The sequence below is a fragment of the Egretta garzetta genome, unplaced genomic scaffold (genome assembly GCF_000687185.1).
Source record: "Egretta garzetta isolate BGI_Z169 unplaced genomic scaffold, ASM68718v1 scaffold40, whole genome shotgun sequence".
Taxonomy (NCBI): domain Eukaryota; kingdom Metazoa; phylum Chordata; class Aves; order Pelecaniformes; family Ardeidae; genus Egretta; species Egretta garzetta.
The window spans coordinates 3,206,750-3,231,935 of NW_009258484.1; the positions used below are offsets into that span (position 1 = coordinate 3,206,750).

Below are 25,186 nucleotides of genomic sequence, written 5' to 3' on the forward strand. Positions count from 1 at the left end.
AATTGATACCCATCTCTGTATTCCCTGCCTCGCTTCTTCCTAGTGTATGTGCCTTTCCCCAGAGAGACCCTGCCTCTCATAACCTACCTGCTGCAGATCCCATCTCTTCAGGTTAGGAAACCTAGTTTCAGCACCAAATTAGGACCTAGTGCTATAACTTTTATTTTTATATACTACTACCAAAATCAAAGTGCTTTCTGCCCTGTGTCTCCTATCTCACCTATCTTCAGCTCCAGTCTTCTTCATTTATGAAGCCACCATTTTTCTGGTGATGGTGGTTTGTTGATCTTAGATTTTCTCTTATTTTTATTATGAGAAAGCCATGATTTTGGTCACTTGTGTTTCTATGCTGAGTTTTGTGCATTTAAATTCTACAATATTTTGTGTGTTTGATCCCTTTTTCTGTAAAAGCACCTTTTTTTTTGAGCGAGATAAACAACCTCTCTGAATGTTCAGACTTTGTACCTGGGAAAGGAAAGGAGCACCAGAGGGAGCCCTACAATTTTCTCTTAGGTAGATCCTTTTTTTTCTGTCCCAGATCCCAGGCTGTGACTCTAGATAGGGACTGAATTGCGATCCAGATTGTGACTGGATCCTTCATTGATCAAAGGCAAAGATGCAGACCTGCATCCCAGCTCCGATGCTGCAGCCTCAGGAAGAAGGGAAAGAGCAGCCTTGATTTCACTCTCTCTCTCCTTTGATATCTAGTGGCATCTCCAGCAAAGGCAATCCATTTTGTACCTGAGAGGAATATCATCTATCCCGACATCTGCTGTTCAGTTCAAATAGCCTGGGGCCTTTTCTAGAGTTACTGGAATCATTCTGCGAAAGCCCTCCTGAGGTCTTTTGGGACAGCATCCCAGGTCAAATCAATATGCTGCATCTGCCAGCTCTGACCTATAGAGTGATGCTGACGGATAAGACTGTATTTCTGCTAGTTCAATTGCCTTAGCAAGCACTGGCTTAAGTGCAGCTTCTGCTATGTGTAATGACAGATGCTGCCAAATGTGACTCACATTTTCTCTTCGTTCCTCTCCACAGCAGCCTCTCCAACTGCTGCTGCAACTTCTCAGCATGAGGAGCAATCTTATTTCTTAATAAACAAACAAACAAATTGGCAAGAACTCCAGACATCTAGATGTTTTGGATAAAAGGCTGCGCTCATTAGCATTTCTCCAGTAGAGAATAGCAAATTTCCAAACCATGCTGTCTGGGACAGGATTCATACCCTATGAAACTGTATGGCTCTGGGGAGGATGGAAGAGATTACCTCTCCAAGAATAAAAAGTTTCTCTTCCACATTTGCTTTGCCAGCTGTCCTGGATGCGTGACACACTATAACACAATAGCTTAATGCTTCCCCTTTTTTCTAAAGAAAGACTATAATGATAGGACTGCTCTATGGGATTTAGTTTATCATATGGATTTTCTCTAGTATGGATTGTCCACTCTTCTCTTCAGGACAAGACTGTCTGGGAAGCTAATAGAGTTACCATTGCCACAAACTCTTTGCTCACATTTCTTTACCACATTTACAGTCTCCAGCTTAGCCTCTGTGAAGATGTGCTGGAAAGATGAAGAATCCATTTATTCACAGTCTTTTTCTTCCCTCTCCCCTTCTTCTGGAGGAGCCAGGCTGTTTTCTTCTGCCTCATCTGGCATCGTACTACCCAAATGGGATAGATCTCATGTAATTTCAGAATTACAAAGGGGGAAGTTTCAGTCACCAGTGAGGAAGAGGGATGGAGGTCCTGTCCGGTCCTTCCCTTTCATCCACAGCCCTCATGCAGTTCTTCTCTGGGGGGTTTCAGAACCCACCACAACAGCCTTCAGGCAAGCTTGTTGCTGACTGCTTGGAGGAAATGTGAATGTATCTGTGCAGTGAAATGCCCTTCGAAGTACCTGCTGGGCTCTTCCTTACCCCAGTAATGGTAGAAATTATTCTAGTTCATGTTTTTGAAACTTGTATCCAGCACCAACTACTTAGTTTGCCACCATCAGCTTATGTCATGAGAGCTCTGAAAGTGTAAGCAGGTGAGCTAAACTGTCTCAGACTAGCTGGAGGCTGGTGGAAAGTCTAAGATGACATCCCAAGTTTGCTTTGGATCCATGAAAAATAACAGGAAATACCAACTCCTCTGCTCCTGAGCCAGTCTGTTTCCACGCTCTCTGTTCCTTCGGTTTTCATTCAGCCACCTTGCATTGCAAACCTGCTTCTTCTTAGACACCTCAGAAAGCTGAATTAAGACAGTATGAATATGATTAGAGTAGCCTGGCATGGTCCCATAAAATTCAGGTTGGCAACTGCACCCAAACTGTTTCTCCTTGCATCTTATCTGCCAAGCACAGAAAGTGGCTGGAAAGACAATTCCATCGGCACAGGGACGTGATTTCTGAGTCATAAATCTAAAAGCAGTTCTTTTAAAGAATTTTTGCTTCGTATTTTTTTATTTTCCCTTTCCAGTTAAGCCTGCCTACATAATCTATTCTTTCTCCTGTATTCAATCCTCATTAAAGCTCTGTTAGATTTTTATTCATACTTACCCGTCCCAAAAAAATAAAACAGGGGGTGGGGAGGTAAGTTTGAGGAAGGAACCAGTAATTCAGGGTCTCTTGCATTTTCAGTCTCTAGCTTGGGTTCCTCATTGCTCATCCCAGCGTGACGAGCCTTCGTGAGTTGTTAGCCAGAGTCCTGGTCACTCCTGAACTGATCTGAGAGCAAGTGCAGGAATTTAGTTGCAGATTGGTGCGTTACGAGGTCTTGAGATCTGTTATAAAGAGTTGGCAGGTTTGTCTGTTTCTGCAGTCACTTTTGGCTCCATTTCCATCCTGGAGCAATTTTAAATATTCCTTTTCAAAAGTTGGCATCACTGATACCAGAACAGAGTGCTTCTGGTAGCACTTGATTTGATTTCTGTACTTAAGGTTGTTTTCTTTCCTCTCAAACGATTGTACTCAACTACTGATAAAATTCCTTTTCCTCAATCTTTGATTAATAAGTAACATGGGCTGTGCTGGCCTGGGAGGAGGTGATTCAGAGCAAAGTACTGCATTTTAATATGAAGTGAATCTATTTGCACAAAATTATGTGAAAAGAATACGCTTCCAAGTAACCGTGTTCTTGAAATATGCTCTTCTGTTTCTATTAGGTTGATCTGCAGCCTTGCTAATACTAATTTCACGTAGGCTTAAGGTGACCTGTTTCTCAATGTACAGACACCCATCCTGCACACGACACCGTCTGAATGCAAAGATCCATCCCTGGTGATGATGATTCAGTAGTGTACTGTTACAGGTTTTTCTCATCGGTGGGCAGAATCATGGCATTATTTAGTTTGCTTTAAAGAGAAACCGCGTGTGAAGTAAAAGGTATAGAAATTACAGACATGTTGCCAAAAAAAGAAATTAATTAAAATGAACAAAAAAAGTAGGTCAAATTTTGGCCTAACTACGTTGAATTTGCTCCTTTTATATACAAAGAGCAGAGAAAATAAGCAGATGGGAGTACAGAAAAGGGAAATAAGCCAAAGTGATTAGCCCTGTGACCTTCCCTTATTTCTGATGGGTTTTCTATGTATGTGCACTGTGCCATTGTTTTTGATGAATAAAATTAACATATTCAATTTATATCCTAAAAGAAGCCTAAATTCAGTAATTTACTCAGTGCTGCAATTCCAATTTAAGGTGCAAGTTTTAACTTTAGAAGTCATTTGTGGTACTTATTTTCTATATTTTGCGTATTTATGTGTTCAGATCAAAGATACACAAAAAAGAGAATAATGGTTTTATAAAATAGCATTAGGACTAATTAAGAAAAGAAAATAGCTCAGAACAATGGCATTCTCCTGGGTTTTTTTTCTTATGCCATTTTTAAACAACTGAACGTTGAGCCACTCAGTAACAGATTAGCTTATTCATCAGCTTTCTAAGAGCTAAATTTCAATGGATTTTTTCCCTTTCTTATATTCTTTCAAATGATTTATATAAAGGAAGGTTTTCACTATGTTGGTAAGGGTTTCCCAAGAAGTTTCCAACTAGTGCTTATTTAACAAAGTGAGTAGAAATTTATACTGTAATTAGTTTGATGAGTGGATTGTGTTGCGCAGCCCAAATTATCTAGAAAGGAAAGTAAGGAAAAATGAAGGCAAAGAAAATTAAGGCGCTTCACTCATGGCTGTTATTTACTACTTTATAACATAATTATAATTAGTGATAACTTTAAAGTATCTTCTAATGTTACATTTAACTCCTCTTTGAATGTTTGCTAGACATTTTGGGGGGCATAGGATTTGTCATTTGGATGAGATCTAGTGTCCTTCTTCAGAGCGGCCAGAAACAGAAATTTCAAAAAAGAGCATCAGTATTTGGCTAGCCTGGTGAGTAGGCTTATGTGGAATAAGCTGCTAACAGTATGAGTCTCATCCTCCACCCTAAGAATTTGGCTCCTGCGTGGAAACAGGTTTATTCAAGTAATTTCATTTCCAAAATACAGTGGCTTGAAAAATAGTAAATCTGGATGGTTTTGGTATACAAAAAGGTGCCTGAGTTCTTTTGCCTATTGCTGAGCTCTTGCTCTCAAAACCTCCTGTAGAAACGTATGCCACAGTATAATTTCCTGTTTTGTGAAAAGGCTGTTTCCTGTTACCATTTTTAAAATTCATGCGTTTGGATGTCCTTGTTCTGGAGTTACAATATGAAGTTAAGACAGAGTCCTTGATATACCTTTTATTGTTTATGCACTTTTGAACATCTCCCATGCTGCTAATTTCCTTCCTAGGAGCGACCATCCCTTTCTTTTCCTGGTCTCTCCATAGTTTTTGGCTACTCTCAGTGGTCCCTCTATGAATCCTCTCTGAGTTTGTGATTCTGCATTTGGGAGAAGAAAACCAAAAATGCTTCCAGTGGTCCTACCGGACACTGCACGCTAATTCACAGAAGGACATCACCGTGTTATCACTGTCATTCTGCTTTCCACTCTGTATGTATCCTAACATCTCATCAGCGTCTCTTGGCTAGAGCAAGCCAGAGAACTGAGTATTGTTGAGCTGTCATAATGGCACACTGCTCCATTTCTTTAGGAAATAAACACACCCGCTTCTTGCTGGAGCTATCCCAGCTGCAAATGTTTCCATATCCTTCTGCACTTCGCCACCTGGCCAGTTAATACTTCCCTAGGTCTCACTTTTGAGCTCCTCATTTAAGATGCTGTAGCCTGTTTCAGCTGGGTTAGCTGAAACGGTTTTAGCAGTAGGTCTTGGGTAACTCACTGCCTTTTCACTGGAAGAGGCAACGGAGGTGCCCACGAGAACCCTTCAGACAGCAAGTCCTGGGGGGATGGAGGGGAGGAGTAGTGTGAGGAGGGCAGGGTCTGGGGGGATAGTATTTGAGCAGTGGGGGCCAGTGACCTGCAGATGGTACATCGGAACCAACAGAGAATGTGTGTCAACAGATGAAGGTCATAAACCATCCTGTATCATATTATTTTGCGTTACAAGGCATCACCTTGTATTTCTCAACATCTTTTCTGTTGGTTCCTCTGTAATTGACCTGTTGAGCATTCAGTAAACATGTTTATAAGGTCTAGATCTGCTGTATAAATCAAATCCTAAATTTCATCCTGTTGGAAACACAAGTGTTTCAAAAAACTTACGCAAACTTCTACTGTCTCCTCGGAGGCAGCTTTGATACCAAACATACGTTTTTCACTGAGATGTATTTACACTGAAGAAAGCAACTTGGCATCAGCAGTTTTGTCTATTAGCCTCTACTTTCAAATAGTCTTTTATATTATTCACACCTCATAGGAGGCTGTTACATTTTTTGTTTCTGTCAAATTTTTCACATTTATTAGGTACCTTCCCTAAACCTTGGTACTGCAGAGAGGTCACATAGTACCACTGCAGGCATTCACGGGACTATTCAGTTAGACAAGGGAAATGCTGCACAACTGAAGTTCTGTGGAAAACGCTGCTTCTACAAAGTGCATATGTTGATTTTTCTGACATTTTAACATGTAAGGGGAGATGGTCATCCCAGTCAAAGCCCAGAACAGGCACGTTTAGACAGTGATCTGTTCAAAAGTTTATTTTGTGAGACGACTCATACCCAATATAAAATGACTGGCACAGCTGTAAATATTTGCAATGTAGACACCTAATACTAGACAAAATGAGTCCCACATGTGCCACTTACTGTTAGACTAACTTGAAGTTTGCTTTGTTCCACCTGCCAAAATCTAGCATCTTGATGATTGGGATTATCAAAGCATTTATTTTCAGTTAAACATGAAAATGAATCAGACATTTGCAACGTTGATTTTTTTGTTTTTTTCATATCTCACATAGTTTTGATTTTTCATTATTTATGACAAAAATGCTGCAATGAAAATTCTGATATTCTCTTGTCTCTTCCATTTACCCTGTTCTGTTCTTGAACTGAGACTCCTCTGTGGAACTGCACAGACATGTCCCTGTGGATAAAAAAAAGTTCAGGGTACCAGGAGATGTCCCTTCACGGTACAGAGTTTTTCAAGTGACCTGCACTTTATGTTCCCAGACCCCTTTAACATTATATCTTTTTAATTAACCACTCACAAACCAAGTCACTTGTTACACCTAATATCTCTTCTCCAAAATAAAAAAGGTCAAAATCTTGTCATCTGCAATTATAAGCCTTACTTTTTTTTTTTCCAGAATGAAACATAGTAAACAAATTTAGGCAGTAAATAGCCCTAACAACATGGTTTTTTTAATTCCAACTATATTTATTTCTCCTCTGGCATTAATAACATCTTCCAAAGTGTTACTGCATCAGTATTGTATTTGTAGAACTTCTTCAGCAGAGCTAGTTGATTCTGAAATGCCAAATGTTACTGGTTTACTAATTGTTTCCCCTACAAAACTGTTAAGGTAGCTGCGCTTTTTATTACAACCATGTCAGCATCTCAGAACAAATTGAGGAGACTCTCAGGGGTAAAATATTTAGCTGCATAATGTAGGCTGTTAGATAAAGGCAGTGATGAGGATAGTGCAGTTAAATATCTACTCTCTAATTAGGTTCTCTGAAAATGAGAAGTACATGAAAATATGAAAGTGATTACAATTATTACAGTAAGGTACAAGTTTAATGCTCTTGGTTCCTAATATTAAATAAGCTTTCTGACAGAGCAAGATATGTAGGCTCAACCTTTCTCTTTGGCTTCCTAGAAGCAACTTAAAGACAACAGATAGATCTTCTCAGGAAAAGAGTTTCAATCTTTCCAAGTATCCTTTTACCTTCAAAGTGTATAAATTAAAATAATAAACTGTATCCATTGCTTAGATACTGCACAGTATATTCAATATGCCTTGTTCTATAAGTTAACTTTACACTTACATTACAATATCTCCAGGGTAATGATATTAAAAAAAAAAAAACACCAACAAATTTGCAGGCATCTTTTGAAAAAACATTCCCACCTTGCTAATGTCTTAGAAGGATAGTTGATGTTAAATTATCTCTCTTACCAAATTTATAAATCTTTTAAAATAACACATGCTTGTGTTATGCAGATAACTGATCTTTATTATTCTGCTAACAGTAGCTATGTGATGTCCCTTTTATTAAAGTATGATATGCTTGTGTCACTCTTATGCCCAAGATCTAAAAACTGTAATGTGCGGCACAGAAACAAACCCAACCTTTCAGGTAGGTACCTGCAAAATATAACTAATTTCTGTTGCATTATTGTAAAAAATCTTAGATTAGGCAATTACTACCCAATTGAAATCAACAGTAATCGCTAGTGGCACCGTTTAACATCTCCTGGCTTGTTGAGTCTTTCTGTATTGACCTTTTGCTTTGTGTTTCCTAGTTTTTACTTGTAACACCAGAAGAACAAGGTCTGTAATTGTAATTAAATCAATCTGACAATGAGTCACGCTCTGGCAGCTGAAGAGGAATCAGGAGAAAAATAATCTAATCTTAAACATGAATGGTATTTGCTGGAGGGAAGGGAGGAAGGGAGGGTGTATGTAATTTTTTTTAAAGGGGAATGTAAAACTTGCCAGGAATTCATTACATTTTTTTTTTCATAAAAATCTTTTGCTTTATGATCTAGAATGACTGCTGAAACAGTGTATCTTGGAAAATTAACACCCTATTGAAATCACCTGTAAATACATATTTCCTTGCATATGCAAGATGGCAAGTTTCAGGTTTTAATTACAAACATTGTTAGAAGCAGAACTAATGGCAGGAAAAAGGCCACCTCTTTTTTTTGCATCCCTTATCTGCTGGCGCCGGTTCAGAAATGGTAAGCATCTGTAGTAGGCACCTGAGCATCCTATACTGGTGACACCTACAGTTCTTGAGAGCCATCCGTGCAGCCTCTCTCGTGGCGTGGAAATCTACAACTGGCTGGTGTGAAATGCTGAGCTCGGGGGGGTTCTGATCTCCTTGTCCCCTCCGGAGCTCATATGCCTGCCTACACATTTTATTCTCCATCCACTTGAGATCCAAGCTTGGATTACACTTTCGAAAACAGGCACCCAGCTGAGCAATGCTGTTCCCTTCACAGTTGCACATGTCAGATATCGTTTTCACTGTAACATCTAGAATGAAAATCTCAACTAGGCTGTGAGGTCTTTGAGGAAAGAATCGGCTTTTCATCCTACACAAACGCAGTTTTTCACCTAGTTTTTCATATATTGTATGTTCCCATAAAAAAGCAATCTCATTCCTGGTTGCATCCTGAACACGTGGTGTTTTGTAACATACATAATAAAAAGTAACACCATGTTAGTGGTAAGTTGTTCCTTTCTCACATTGCTGTCTTGAATTGGTGCCTTAAGCTTGTATGGAAAATGCTCTCAATAGGTACTCAAAACCACTGTGACTATCAAAAAGGTAGCAGGTAGTGTACTGCAAAATCACAACACAGGATCAAAAACTCTATGATTTTTGGAGATAAGAGAGGTGGGTACATTCTGGTAGCAAATGTGGAACAACCCTTGCATAGAAGGTAATTTGTGCCTCCTCTTCTTTCCTCCAGAAACATCGAAGATCGAAGTCATCCTAGAATTTTCATTTGTCTGACTGATTATTGACTAAAATCAAAGTGTTCTTGCTAGAATGCACTTTAGTCAAGAATGAGCTTAGGTTTGCCTCAGATTAGATTTGAATTATATTAGATCTAGTGTAGAGTGAAGGTGAATATTGCAATAAGTAGTAGAGAAAATGCAGCAGGAAATCAGACTGTTTTCTATAAAGAGCCTTAAGAATGTTTAGCATGAAGACCAGAGGAACTCCAGGTAGTGTGTCATGATAATACTTGTGCCCAGTGTTTGCTGCCTGATTGGGCTTGCACAGCTAAAAGGATGCTAAGATTTTGAAATATAAAAAAAGTCAGTGAAATAATGATAATTCCTTAAACTCACGGTCAAATTAATTTATAAGTAAGGCCTCTCCTCCCTTCTTAAATCATCTGGCCAGATTACATAGTCTCATTCTTTAATCATGTATATGATAAGGAGGCTTGGCACAATGCATGGCTGTTATACTTGATAGAGCTAAAATACGCTGTCATGAAGTACATCCTTGTATCTGATTTTATGCTGTTGTATTTGGTTTAGTGTAAACACTTATCTATTTAAATTAATGTTTTAATTGAATGTTTCTTCTTTTCATCAGCAGTAAAATATTAATAGGTATTTCTAGTGACGGATGGGTTTTAAAGACAGCCTAAAAATCCTGGAGGGCCCTGAATGTGAAAATGCAAGTGGCCATTAAGTCACAGCTATTGCTAAAAGGGATGCAATATTTGAACTTAAATAATAAGCAGCTCAAAATTCCAAATGTTCTATAATTAATTCATGGCAGATCTCTAGCAGCTCATAGTAAGGTTTTATGTATCTAATGGTCTCCTTCAAGCTCTCATGAGTGTGGTAAGTCCTAGACTAAGTCAAGACCTAGACACCAGTCTTGAGGTACAGCTAATCCTGGGAGAAGGACCTCAGACTCTTTCCATCAGCTGTCAAGTGACCAGTGGCCTTTGAAAACTCAGTCGCATGAAGCTACATGCTTCTGTGGCTAAACAGCTACTCCTGATTTTTTAAAGGTCCTGCCCTACTGCATGTGCAGTATGGACATGTCCTCAACTACATGTTGCAATGAATTGGAGTGCAGCAAGCAGAATGACTGTAATGTGGCATTTCACATTTCTTGTCATGTCATTACCCCAAGAAGTACAAAATGATTGCTCCAACTTCTGGGTCTTGGAGAAAATCTGCGTAGGAGAATCTAGTCCACTAAAACCTGCTCTGATAATCCACTGCTAATGCTTCTGCCATTCTTGCTAGCAGAGCTGTCCTCAAGGCTTTTCTTGGAAAGACACTTAAGTCATAAAACAGAAAAAATTGGATGTGTTAAACTTTTAGTCTTCCTTTTATTTGTTTCTTTATTATATTTTTATTCTGTTTGTTATTTATTCTTTGGAGAACTACCTAAGTCCTGGTAGAACTCCATCCACTTTCTTGGTTTAAGTGGCAAAGGGAAGCATGATTTGATGCCAGTGTTTTTCCACCATCTACCATAAAAGCATACTAATGCTCAGGCAATTTAAGCACTCACACATGTGGTTGTTTCACACAATGGTCTCCACAACTGTGGCTATCTTGGTTACATCCAAACTGCTCCCCAGCAAGTCTCCTCATTCAGATGGAGCTTCTGGTAGAAAGTCCTACAGCTTCTGGCCCATCTGTGTGTCCAGGTGCCGTTGACAGCTGTCATTCTCTGTACAGCATGGAGGTCCCCAAGGAGCAGGGAGCTGGTTATTTAGAGCCGTGAAACTTTGGGAGAGCCACCATCACCCGCCCACCCACAAAAGAATTACTAATCAGATGTACATCTTCGTGATGAAACAGAATTCAAGTTGTAAAGGTAGAGAGGCATCTCGGCATCCGCTTTTCCAGCAGCTGGTATCACCGAGGTCATTGACAGATGTGCATTTTGACAATAGTCCAGAAGCCCAGTCAGAGGACGCAGGGAGCCAAGGTCCCTTTCTTGCATTATTTGGTAGATTTTGCCCATTGAGATGCCCTTTACAACTGTTTCACATTTAACTAATTTTTCCTGGAACATGAGAATACACCAATTAGGAAATACTTCTAAAACCAGAATAGCAATAGCCTCTTCCCAAGTTCAGATGCTGTGTTGCGAATTAGTGTTACTTTTAGTCGTTTTGGTTTAGTGAGTAAAACATACAGACGATAGATGTGGATCAGTAGGTGCATCCTTTACTGTAGGGTTTTTCCATTTTCAGAGTTGACAGCAATAATTTTCACTTTAAAAGTTTATTCTTGTTGGGCCTGACTTTCAGTTCATATAAATCTTACCTTGATTTAAGACCAGCTGAAGCAATGGTGGTTTTTGTCAAGTCAGTGCTTCTCAAAAGATGAATAGTACCTTAAATCTAACTATAAAACCAAATACCAGTGGCACAAATATCACAATTGGCAGTGGCCATTTACTTGAATTATGAAGCAGAAAACACAGAAGGATGTTGTTTGTCTCACAGTGGTTAAGGACAACAAGATATGCAAGGTGATAGAAAAATCTCCACTAATTCTGTTAGCGTTTAGTTGTTGTCCATGATATGCATGTAAGTGGTAAAAAAATTATGCAAAAATATTGTCATAAATATTAGGCAATGCTATGAAATATTTCTTATTTTAATTGTCTGAAACTTGCCTAATGCCACTTTTTTGAATTATATAATCTTAAATTCAATTCAGAGATCATACTGAGCTACCTGTGAGAAGATTGTGGAGCTTTCCACTAAAGGAACCTTGAATATTTTTAGGAAGGTCATAGTGCTTAGCTAGGGGAAAAAAAAAAAAAAGAAGAGAAATACAATGTTTGTCTGCATTGCAGAGAAGCATAAAATCAGTTCGTCATATAGGATCATAAGGTATGGAGGTAGTTCTGTGAATATATTTGTTTTGGCTCTCCATGACAGCTAAGAAATAATACATGCCAATTTCAAAACCCCTCTGTGGGAGTATAGTTATTTTATTCTATTTCAAGAAGTAAAGTATGTCTTTTTTTTTTGCTTTAAAATAGCTGGAGTCAGTAGTACATATATTTAAATGAGTTTGAAGCTGCTTTAGGCTACGCAGGAATGTGTGTGTGTGTGTGAGAATGAGTGAGTGGGAGAGAGGGGGAGAGAATTTGAGCCAGTCCCTAACAAATCTCTGCTCTCTTCTGTTGCAATAGAAGGGTGCGTGCAGGCAACGAAGTATCTCATTATGATTTTTGTCCATAATTTTAAACATGGCATGATGCAGAAAAGTCAAGATGTTAATGCTTTTTTACAGACATTTTGTGATATCTGTATGACAAGAAATTATAGATGATAAAATATGGTTATGGTTGTGGATACCCTAACATCTTTTACTTCTGGCTTTCAGTTAGGCTTTGGACATGTGTATTAGTAGTGATACAGATGCAGAAGTTGGAGACCAAACTGATGAAGGGTTTGGTCCAGACAGCAGTTATCCAAGTGTCACTGCAGGAGCGGAGGTGCTCGTGAGCAGCTGAAGAACATCCCCTCCTTCATTCAGCCAGTGCTGCGCTGACTTGCTGGAGATCACAGGCTAAGCCAGCAGCACCATCAGGATATGGGCACACAAATTTCTGTGCTCTCAGAACCTCAGCAATTTTTGAAAGGGAAAAATTAGAAGGGTGGGTGAATCAGAGGCACATATATATATATATGTCTATATATATGTGTATATACTTATTTGGGATGGGGAAGAGGGGGTGATTACGGTTCATGTGTTACGTGTGTGTGGTAGTGGAGGCTTCCAGCTCCAGTCTCTCCAGACTGAGTTAAGTCAAATGCAGCCCAACACCACAGTTAGTGTAAGTGTATAAAGATAATTGGGTTTAAGCATATGCTTCACATCAAGCATGCCTAGACTAAATAGTTTCAAACCATACATGTGTGTTGGTCCTTTGCTTCATTACAGCTCTCATGTTCTCAGTTCACATGTGCATAAGGAGTTCTCAACTCCTAATGCAGCATGAATTCACCCAACTTTTCTCACCGGGGACATACTGTTTTGCATAATCTTGGCAGGTAGGGCAAAAGGTAGAGCAAATGACTGGGAACACAGACCTTTGAAGTTGTTTAGGTGTTCCCATGGTAGTTATCTGAATTGCACCTGGGCATTTGCTGACAGCAGAAGAGACAGTGGACCCACTGAAAAGGGAAATGCATACTTTTCTATGAAAATATTAACTTTACAACCATCACACAAATTCATTGTGCTTTATTTAGATTAGATATAGGGAAGAAATTCTTCACTATGAGGGTGGTGAGGCACTGGAATGGGTTGCCCAGAGAAGTTGTGGATGCCCCCCGCCTGGAAGCTTTCAAGGCCAGGTTGGATGAGGCTTTGAGCAACCTGGTCTAGTGGAAGGTGTCCCTGCCCATGGGAGAGGGGGGTGGAACTAGACAATCTTTAAGGTCCCTTCCAACCAAAACCATTCTATGATTCTATGTTTTATATGCGTTAAAGAGTTCATTTTGAAAATAAAGAACATAAGTTGATATGCAGTTGAGTTAAATGTTCATTTTCTTATGGGCTACACCAGGATTTGCAATGGAGTGGCCATTTCTGAAATGTCTTGCGTGAGTTTACTGTGAGGTGGTGAGGCAGATGGCATCACCTGGTGCTGATGATCCTGAAGGACATTATGTTCTTTCTTAGAAAGGCAGAGCTATGAAGAGAAGAAGCCATAGGAAATATTTTGCTTTAAATCTGGCATAAAAACAAACCAGTGAATAAAGACAAAACCACACAGGCAATCCAAGAAAATTCATCATAAGCTGAAAAGGATTTATAGTAGGTTTCCTATACCAAAATGACATTTAAAGATTAAAATCTATAAAGTAATTATAGGATACAAACCAATCAGCCTCGCTGCAGCCTTTGTTGGGACACAAGAAGAAGCAGAAATGCTACTTAACATTTCCCCACACATGTTCTCAGGAAGGATGCGTCTGCTATGCACAGTTTCTGTAATTTTCAATAACTCTTTTGCATAAAATACTTTATTCTTCACTTTCCTTTATTTTGTCTTTTACTGAAAACTGACCACTAAATAAACCTCTTCTGTTTTGTTTTTCCTCAAAAAGGATAAAATGTGGACCAAGATTTTAACCGTTCACTAATACATCAGTTTGCTGGGAAAAGTGTGGTTTTGGTAGAGGTTATATCACCATGATTAGTTTTATTGATTGTGAAGGAGAATACCTGATACCCACTCAGAGCCCAGCCATCACGAAACATCTCTGTGGACACTTGATGGTGAAAACAAACAAACTGCTGCTAATGGCAGTCTGAAGTTCATTCCCAGCTAAGTGCTACGCTGGGCCGAGTTAAAATAACATCACAGCTCTAGCCAGAGCTCACAAGGCTTCATTTTCATGTTCTACCACGGGTTACTGCTAACTGCTCTTTGCTTCAGAAGTCACTTGTTTCCCATAGCAGGATAGCACAGTCCCCAGCTTTCATGCCTCTCTTTGTTGTTGTGTGACCTCTTGTACCTTTTCCACTTCATTTTATCTTTAAAATAGATATAGCACTTCTTCCTACTCAAGAGGGTAAAAATGATAGCAATATGTGACTCACTGTATTGTTCCCGGATTGTAAAAAACTGGGACTGCTCTCGCTTCTTGCTTTTGTCCGTCTCCACTTGGCAGTCATCACTGTTCTTTTTGCCTTTCCTCCTCCCACCTCCACCCCACCACATTTCCACCTGACCCCACACATATATTGTGACAACTACGTTATCTCCAGTTTTTATTCATGTCTGTTTATACAGAAGCATAACTGGTTATCCTAACACAGGACTGAGCATTAATTGATATTTGCACAGTTCTGAGCATGTTGATGTTAGTCCTGCTGCAGGGTCGAGAGTTCAAAATGACTAAGAGCTCCTGGGACTTTCCAAAGGTAAAAGCATCATAAAGAGAATGGGTTTTGTTTTTATCAGAACCAAATCTGCTGAGACATGGCAAAACTGTATCCTGTAAGGAAGCTATCGCAGAGGGTGGGAATTGGGAATTAGGCAGGATGAACTGAACACTCAGGACACCATGGAGACCAAACTTGGATGTGTGTTCCTCAAACTGTTCCCTTGGCTGAACTCTTGAGATTGCCTGCACCTGCTTTTCTCTTGACCGTGCAAGAACACAATACCAAACTGTCAGGTTAGATTTTAATTAGATTTTAAAATACTGACTACTATAAAAGCCTATTTAAAGGCAAAAAAGTGGGAAGTGTTACGGAAAGTTTGTGTAAGTGAAAGAGAGGGGGAGTACACCACCATGTTTTGCTGGGTGGCACCAGACCAGTTTGGCTGCCCTGGTCACCTTGAAGCTCTGAGCATCTTCCAATCTGATGGCAAAATGGCAACCAGACTGATTTAATACTGTGACAAATACTGTAGAGGCACACCCTAACACTCACTGCAGGTGGCTGCTCTTCATGTGTTGGAACCAGATCCTCCTCAATAAAAAATTAGGCATAACCACAAATGCCATAATTGCTTGGCATTTTGAAAATATATTAGCAGCTGCTGGAAGTGAAAATCTCACTGGTCTGTTAATATAATACATTTTTAAAGTACAGTAAGTTACAGTTGCTAAAATGCATGTTCCTTTACTGTTAGTCTTTCAGCTCATTTTCCTCTGATTTCACTTTGAACATTGTTGAAATAGTTTTCGTTGTTACAGACTTTCTTATCACCCTACTCCCCTTACTATAAACCTTTTTCTTTAATAAGTCATTCAAAAGTTTTCACTGTAAAATAGTTTTCAGCCAGTTTTCTATTTGATCAAAGGTTTCAAAACTACAGCAACATGAAATGTCACATTACTTTCTGGACTTTTATCATTAGTACATGGACAGAATAGATTTGTAGCAAACAGAAGAGAACAATTGAATAAATCTTTCCTTCTGTGTCAGTGCTTTTCAAACCAGCACTGATCTTGGTGTAAAATTTGAAAGAAATATTTAGAATGAAGTAAAATGCATTTTAAAAACAAGTCTGATTTTGTCAACTAAAACACCAAGCTAGGGAAAATAATTTTCAAATCTTCATTAAATGTTCTTTAAAGCTGTGCACAATGATTAAATATGTTTTTATATCTGTAGGCAGTATTTCATCTTTTTAGAATCAACTCAGCATATTAAGTCTAGGATTTTCAAAAGACCTTTCTGTGTCCTCTGAATTCCTCTGGATGCTTGAATCCCTTAGGCTCATTTTAGAAATATCATAATAAAATATTAGAGTTCAGTTTTCTTTGCACAGCACTAAAAGGTTCTGTATGCTAGATCCTCAGAGAAACCGGGGAAAAGACAATTTATATGATTTTGCCAGTTTAAAGCAAAGAAATAAATTAGAATCCCTACATTAGACTTTCTCCATATCAGCTTCAGAGAAACACAGTTTATTTTATTTACATTCCTTTCTTGACAACCCCTTAAAACTTTACTTAGGTCTCAGGAGAACGAGATGAAGTGTCAGAGGTTTAAAATGTCTGTGGAAACACCATGTCTGCAGCGCTTCTGCGGAACCGGGCTCGTTTATGACTGGTTGGGTTTGCTTTCGATAACACACTGGAGTGCAGGTTAGACAGCAGCAAACATCTCAATGAGCTACGCTAGAAACGGGAAGAAGCCTTAGAAATCCTTCCAAGTTGCGTCAAGTTTTATAGATGTTAATTTATAAAACCAGCCAAATCTCTGCTTTGCTGGGGTACATGTACCCATTAATTTCAAGTAAGCTGATAGATATTTGGACTACATGTCTTCTTTGCAGTAACTGGAATGATATTAATTACTTTTTACTTATTTGTACAGCTTCAAAAATGTGGAACATTATTATATTTTAGGATACCTGAAGCAGCCATCTGTCACTATGACAGCTGTGCTTTAAGCTAACATAGGGAAAATTTTTTTTAATGTTAAATTGTTTAGGATAGGTGTGTACAAGAGAGAGCACTGAGGTACCCTGCAGAGCAGACTGAGCACGTCCGTCCTCTGTAGCACTCAGCCCTGGATTTCCTCTGTGCTCTTTTTTGGTCTCCTGTGGTCCTATAAGTCAATTATTATTTTGTGTATGGGATCTTTTGTACCTGCAGTGAAGTGAAAGCTGTGCTGCAAGCTACAAGGTGAGGGTTTTAGGGAATGGACACGTGCTACCCACCATGGAGTACGGCATGAGGAGGTATTTGAGGGTACAAAGGATGCAGAGATGCTGGAGGACTCTGTAGCATGGTAAGGAGCAGATCTAGAGCAGAGTCTACCTCCATTCTGCCACTTGGGAGTGGTCCCCAATCTCTTGAACTATGCTAAGCTTTAATTTGTAGATAGTTAATTGGAGCAGTTCAAAACAGAGCTAGGGCTGACCCAGCATTTATGCAATGTGGATGATCAAGGGCTCATAAATGCACCCTGGGCTTTGGGTCCAGAATTTGTTACTGTCCAGTCCAGTAACAAATAGCTCTGCTGAAGCTAATGTTCATGTGAGGAACAATATTGCTTTGATCAGTGCTGTGCATATTCTTAATATCTTACCCCATTTTAAAATACCATGATGAAAGCAGCATAAAAACATTCATTTCTTAATGTTTTCTTATTCCAGATATTAAAGAGTCTAGGAAAGGGGACCTAGACCCAAGTTTCCCCACTGAATAGAATAGAATAGAATCATAGGATGGTTTGGGTTGGAAAGGATGTTAAAGATCGTCTAGTTCCAACCCTCTGCCATGAGCAGAGACAACTTTTGCTAGACCAGGTTGCTCTAGGCCTCATCCAGCCCAGTCTTGAACACTTCTAGGCAGGGGGCATCCACAACTTCTCTGGGCAACCTGTTCCAGTGCCTCACCACCCTCACAGTAAAGAATTTCTTCCTAATATCTAATCTAAATCTACCCTCTTTCAGTTTAAAACCATTACCCCTTGTCCTATCACTACACTGATAAAAAATCCCTCCCCATCTTTCCTGTAGGCCCCCTTTAAGTACTGGTAGGCTGCTATAAAGTCTCCCTGAAGCCTTCTCTCCTCTACGCTAAACAACCCCAATGCTCTCAGCCTGTCCTCATAGGGGAGCTGCTCCAGCCCCCTGCTCATCTTTGTGGTCCTTCTCTGGACCTGCTCGAGCAGGTCTGTGTCTTTCTTATGCTGGGGGCCCCAGAGGTGAACACAGTACTCCAGGTGGGGTCTCACCAGAGCGGAGTTGGTGGGCGTCTCACTGAGGCTTTATATTAATCGTAGTCTCCAAGGACACCTCCTTTAAAGGAAAATTATGAGCCCAGTTGAAGATATAACTGAATGACCTGGTCATAAGAGCCTTTGAAGATACAACATAAGCACCTAAATCCAGTAGAGGTTTCAAGCCTGTATCCAAGATCAGTGCCAAGTCTCTGAGATAAATCGGGTTTTCTGACACAACAGTCTCAGCAGTGTTTTCACAGAATCACAGAATCACACAGAATCACAGAATCGCAAGGGTTGGAAGGGACCTCGGGAGATCATCTAGTCCAACCCCCCTGCTAAAGCAGGCTCTCCTAGAGCATTCTACACAGGACTTCATCCAGGCGGGCCTTGAATATCTCCAGAGAAGGAGACTCCACAACCTCCCTGGGCAGCCTGTTCCAGTGCTCTGTCCCTAGTTGCCCTCCTCTGGACTCTTTCTAGGAGTTCCTCATCTTTCTTGAACTGGGGAGCCCAGAACTGGACACAGTACTCCAGGTGGGGTCTCACCAGGGCAGAGTAGAGGGGGAGGAGAACCTCCCTCGACCTGCTGGCCACACTCCTCTTAATGCACCCCAGGATACCATTGGCCTTCTTGGCAACAAGGGCACATTGCTGGCTCATGGTCAGCTTGTCATCCACCAGGACTCCCAGGTCCCTCTCAGCAGAGCTGCTTTCCAACAGGTCAGCCCCCAGCCTGTACTGGTGCATGGGGTTTGACCTCCCCAGGTGCAGCACTCGACACTTGCCCTTGTTGAACTTCATCAGGTTCCTCTCTGCCCAGCTCTCCAGTCTGTCCAGGTCCCGCTGAATGGCAGCGCAGCCTTCCAGTGTGTCAGCCACTCCTCCCAGTTTTGTGTCGTCAGCAAACTTGCTGATGGTACACTCCGTCCCCTCGTCCAGGTCATTGATGAACAAGTTGAACAAGACTGGGCCGAGTACCGAGCCCTGGGGAACTCCACTAGCTACCGGCATCCAACTGGACTCTGCCCCGCCGATCAGAACCCTCTGAGCCCTGCCATTCAGCCAGTTCCCAATCCACCTCAATGGTTTCTATGAGATAACTTCAATATTACCATTATTCTCAGCTGACCAACACTCTCTAGGGAACTTGCAAGCGTAACCCAGACTGAAGGTCTCATTGCTGGGGCCAAGCAACTTCAAGTTAAGGCTGACATTGCTGAGTGTCATAATATTACTTCCCGTTTTGGGCTGTAGAATTTTATTTTGAAGTAGTAACTAGGATTTTCTTTCCTTCTGTCAACATCTTTCTGAAAGGATCTAATAAACCTGCTCATCAGATGATTGAGTTTTACATGTGGATTGCTGGTTTCCTCCTTTAGAACTGTCAATATGTCTCTTTAATTAAAGCCTAGCAGATTATTAAATTGCTAGAATGAAGAACCATTAGGATTGTCAGGTTTTGTACTTTGCAGGACTTTTTCCAGCTCTGAGTGCTTTCCTTCTGTATCAGTTAACCAGTAAGAAGTCGTACAGATTTATCATTTTTCCTCTGACAGAGGAAAGTATTGTGTTTCAGAGTGGTGCTGCTGGTTGCTCACAGCAGAACATATGCTTGCAGAATCCAAAGCCTTTTTTATTAACAGCAGATGTCAAGTAGTCCTGTCAAAATGCCAGGGCTTATTTGATAGCAGTGATATTTTTGATACCATATCAATGTTGAATAAATTCTCTGGCTTTTTATTAAACATCCAGAAGAGTTATTTGCATGCTGGACAGATACACTAATGACCTTAATTTTTTTTTGAGGGTGTGATTTCCTGAGAGTGGAAGATTACAGTTTGAGAGGTACTCTGAAGTACCAGTGGCAGATTTGGGCATATTTTAAATTAGAGTATAAAATAGCTAATAACTAATAGGAGTGGATGGGGAAGAGGGAAGCAAAAAACTTGGATACAAAATGGTTTCTTTTTTTCTTTTAAATGGTATAAGAAATTATGGGATTGGCTGGCATTGCAGAATCCCTGTGCTGTTGCAAAGTAAAATGGTTTTGAAGTTCTTCAAGTCAACCATTTCGTATTCATCTGCTGTGTCAGAAAATAGCTTTTATGTGACAATAAGCTTACTGGGACATCATTAAATCATTTAATCCAGTTGTTTGGTGAGTTCCATGCCCTGATTACTTATAACCATGAAAGATTATGTATACATCAGAGAAACAATTTTTTGATGAGTGTGTTTATTTTGCTTGTTGAGTTTATAATGCTGGCGTTTTGCTTCTACCTTCACTTCCACTTAATCCAGCGAGTTCACTTCAGTAATTTGTTTCCACACAGAATCCCTTTCAGGAAAATCTTTCAGGTTCTTTATAAATGCACTGTGTTTGCTTTCCTCCTGCTGATAGATCCACAGCCTTTCTTCCCTCCTTTGCTCTGTGCTCCAAATGCACTTTTTCACACGCATGGCTCTTTAAGTGAAAGGTGGCTTTAATGGGATCTCTCACACGCTTAAAGATGTCCCTGATTTTAGATCGCTGTTGAACAGAAGCATTATTTTCATCTTGTCCTATGGGGTTCGGATTCAGGTAATGATTTCTAACAAATTCTCTGGGCATCTTGTTCATCTTCACAGGACCCATAAACGTATTGCTATGGACTTAGAGGCTATGTTTATAGGGCAATATAAATGTGGCCAGGGACATACACGCTCATTTTAGAAATATCATAATAAAATACTAGTGTTCAGTTTTCTTTGCACAGCACTAAAATGTGGGCCAGGGACCAGTCCCTCACCAAAGGCCAAGTAGCACCGGGTATCCCCTCGTCCCCACTGCTGAGGACACGTTTTCCAATAGCTGGCTTGCTCCGAGCAAAGCTCTTCAGTTCGTACCAAAGCCAAAGCTGCTGAGTCAGATGGGCAAACCCGGGTACAGTGCTTTGGCCTCATCAATGGCCATTTTGATTTAGCAGTGTAGATGAGCCCTCTGAGCTTCACTTCATTGCAAGTCGTCCCTTGAACTGGCTGCACCGCCGTGGAGGGTAGACTTGCCTGATGCACAAAACTGGCTCATTCTGCTCTGATCGTAAAGCAAAGGTTGCTGCCACCCAGGCAGGCTTCTTGGGGACCTTTGCTTCGTGCAGAGCTGCCTGGCAGAAAGGGACCTGGGGGTACTGGTCAACAGCCAGCTGAATATGAGCCAGCAGTGTGCCCAGGTGGCCAAGAAGGCCAATGGCATCCTGGCTTGTATCAGGAAGAGTGTGGCCAGCAGGAGTAGGGAAGTGATCGTGCCTCTGTACTCCACACCGGTGAGGCCACACCTCAAATACTGTGTTCAGTTTTGGGCCACTTGCTACAAGAAAGACGTTGTGTTGCTGGAACATGTCCAGAGGAGAGCCACAAAGCTGGCGGGGGGTCTGGTGCACAAGTCTGACGAGGAGCGGCTGAGGGAGCTGGGGTTGTTTAGCCTGGAGAAGAGGAGGCTGAGGGGAGACCTTATCGTCCTCTACAGCTGCCTGAAAGGAGGCTGTAGTGAGGTGGGTGTTGGTGTCTTCTCCCAGGTAATGGGCAATAAGACAAGGGGAAATGGCCTCAGGTTGCACCAGGGCAGGTTTAGGTTGGACATTAGGAACAATTTCTTCACAGAAAGGGTTGTTAAGCATTGGAACGGGCTGCCCAGGGAAGTGGTCGAGTCCGCATCCCTGGAGGTATTTAAAAGCTGGGTAGACAAGGTGCTTAGGGCCATGGTTCAGTGGTGGGATGGCAGTGTTAGGTTAATGGTTGGACTTGATGATCATAAAGGTCTTTTCCAACCTAAACGATTCTATGATTTTATTATTTGTGGGTGAACATGGGATGGCCCTGCTGAGACACAGGACTGCTGAGGGGGAGAAATTTCTTGTTGCTGTGTGCTAATTTACATGCTTCAGCAAATAAAACATGGTTATATCAGCAGAGTGTATTTGTCTTTGGCTTCTGTTTGACACTTCCACTTGCAAAATTGCTACAGCTGGAGTTGTAAGCAAATGATTTCTTTATTATTCATAGCAGCAGGTGCTGCAACAGCCTTTTGGCTAGAGTTATACTCTCTTGGTCCATGGTTTCTATATATTTGATTAGATGGTGCCATGCTGCTCAGATGGGATGCTAGTCCTCCAATAAATGTATTTTGTTATACAATCAGTTATATGGTGCATTATCATCATTATTTTCATAAATCAATTTTAGTTGGCAGCTTTCTGTTACCACTTGGGGTTGTTCCAGCAACAATTTTCATCCTTCTTGTATGGCATCCTAAAAAGATTTTGGAAGTTAACATCGCCTGGGTTTGATTTTATAATAGCTGCGCCCTTCTGGCTGCGCTAGAACACAGAAACCAGCCATCCAAGTAGGACTGACATATTTATTTTGATTCACATATTGTTTATGTATTCTTCAAGAAGTGCCTATCCCAAGATTCAGTATGGCAATTTAGGCACCCGCCTCCAGTGTGCTTATGCCAGCATCGTGATGCTAAAAATCAGGTGCCTGTCCCCAGCAGGGTGATTGAGAACAACGTGGCTTGCTGCACAGTGGAGGGACAGAATGATGTTCCTCATGCAGAAAGGCATCCCAAAAACCTGGCACGCTGGTGTGGGACCTGCCTGTCCCTTGCCAATCGACACAGCATGTGTCTGCATTTCCCACTCCTCTATGGAAGTGAGATGCTTCTGCTAGAACCCTCTCCTGAGGGCTCAGCACTGACTCCTTAAGTGATGCTGCTAGAGAAATTTGGGCTTGTAGTGCTGTAGTTCTGCTCCTTACTCTTTGCAGAATGGGCCACTGTATAAAGACTTGGGAAATAAGTTGAATTTCCTCTTCAGCCAGATGGGAATCAGAAGCACATTCCCCTTTCCAGGCTGTAGAAGACCTAGGGGGCGGCGAACCCTCCAGCCTCCCTAAGAGCAAGAGTAGAAGAGGTCTGGGCATGAGGGTCTGTGCAGGTACCACAGAGCCTGGCACTGGTGGGCCCTCACTGGAGAAGGGGGCTTATCTCCAGTCTCTGTGGGCATTTCACCATCACTGAGCTAAAAACCAAAAGAGAGCCTGGCTTAAACCTATACAAATCAATTCAGTCCAGGCAACCACACAGCAGCGTGCAGGAGCCAGAGCTGGCCTCGACTTGGAGCTAAAGCCAAGCTACAGATTGCCATTAGCAGAACCTGATTTGGATTCAGCCACTTGTTATTTTCCCATCTAGAAGTGACCACCTCACTTGGTGCCTGCTGGCCAAAGACAGGCTAACTTCAGCTGCTGCTCAGGCAGACCTTCAAATGGAGCAAGAGGCCTTTTTACAATGAAATTGCCTTGCAGAAGGGAAAACAACTGTAGTCTAGCTGTGCTTTTCCTGTTATTAAGAGAGCTGCTTAACCAATTCAGTTCCGTGCTTAGAGGAGGAATTTTCCAGTATCTCAGTAAAATTCTTCACTAAATAAAAGGTAAATAAAAAACATTGTTTGGTTTTGTAGACCAATTCAAGGCTGCAGAGGCCATATTGACTAAAGAGATAACGGAGCACTTGGTGTATCTGATGGAAAGGTGCAGATGGTTGCCCATATGGGGACAAGCAGATAACAAGAACAGGGAGTGTGTCACGGTGAGGTACAGGAGTGGCTGCCTTTTCAGCTGGCTGCAGACTGGGCGCTCCACACCTGTGAGTTCACTGGTATCTGGAAGAATCAATTCAGCCTTCTGTTTAATTAAAAAAAGAAACCTAAAAATTAGGTGCAGTTTCACCCATTATGCTAGTTTCATTTACAGGCTGCATTGCTGGGAGAGTTGACGGATCAATGATATGAAAGGAGAATGGGTGATATGCGTTTAATCACTGGCAACAACCTCCCTATTTGGGCACTGAAAGCTATTATAGAGAAAAGTAATGGACCGAGAGTTTCTTCCAAGCATGACGTTAATGGTACCGCTTTCAGTTAGCATGGCAGACCTGAAGCAGGGAGATGAAAAACATGAAGAACACAACACAGCGAGTCAGTTTGGCACGTCCCTCAGAGAGAGGGACCCTCTCCTGGTCATAGACAAATGAGCACCATCATGCCACCACTCCGATCTGCTATAGCCACAGTGTCCTCTGTTTCCCACTGGTTGGTATGGCTGCCCACATGTGCCGCGCCAACAGCCTGCGGGCTGCCTCCCCGAGCCCCACCAGCATCATGAGACACTTTCAGGCACATTCCAGTGTGATGGACCTTATGTATCCTTGCAGCACGTACCCTGCTTGTGCCAGAGACTGCTCCTAAGCTCACACCCTGCAAGACAGGTGAACCTGGTTTGGGAATGGGCACCAGGTTGTCCTTAGCAAGCAAAACTAGACATTCCCCATGATTTTTATTGATGGAGCTCTGGGTTTTATGCCCTATGTAAGGTGGTGATGATGTTTAAGAATGACATAGATGATTGTCATCCTGAGGTGTGGAACTTATTTGAAGGAAAAAAAATGTTTAATTATTAACCAAAATTTAATTTATTTCTTACAGGTGCTGTTTCAGAAGCTGTGTAAGGAAAAAGCAGGTAAGACGCTGCATTACTTCTTGAAAGGTTCTTGGTGGCTTCTGTAGACATGCATGCGTTGATGGAAGACCCATGGGAATCTCTGCTATTCTGAGTTTTAGTTATTTCATGCAGTTGCTACAATCACTTCCGTGCTGCTGTTCATGACGTAGTGGTGTGGGATTTCCGTGGTTCTTAGGAAAGCTGATAATTCAGCAACTTGCAAGTTACACCTTGCAAAATGAGGCCGGAAATAACAGGGGTAAACCCAAGTATTAGTTATTCGTGTCAGAGTGGGACTTGTGCCCAGTGGCAGAGTTGCGGTGCCCACATCACTCCTTAGCATGAGCTCACCAGCTGGTTAATGGGGTTGTCAATAT

The 25,186-nt window shown here is 41.3% G+C and overlaps 1 protein-coding gene across 1 annotated transcript in view; it reads left to right on the forward strand.

Moving 5' to 3' along the window:
• STARD13 (StAR related lipid transfer domain containing 13) overlaps window positions 1–25,186 on the forward strand; it is a 257,884-nt gene that overhangs the window by 58,023 nt on the left and 174,675 nt on the right. The window contains exon 4 of the mRNA XM_035900385.1: window positions 24,794–24,827. Coding sequence (XP_035756278.1) covers window positions 24,794–24,827 — 34 coding nt within the window. The remainder of the gene's footprint in view (window positions 1–24,793; window positions 24,828–25,186) is intronic.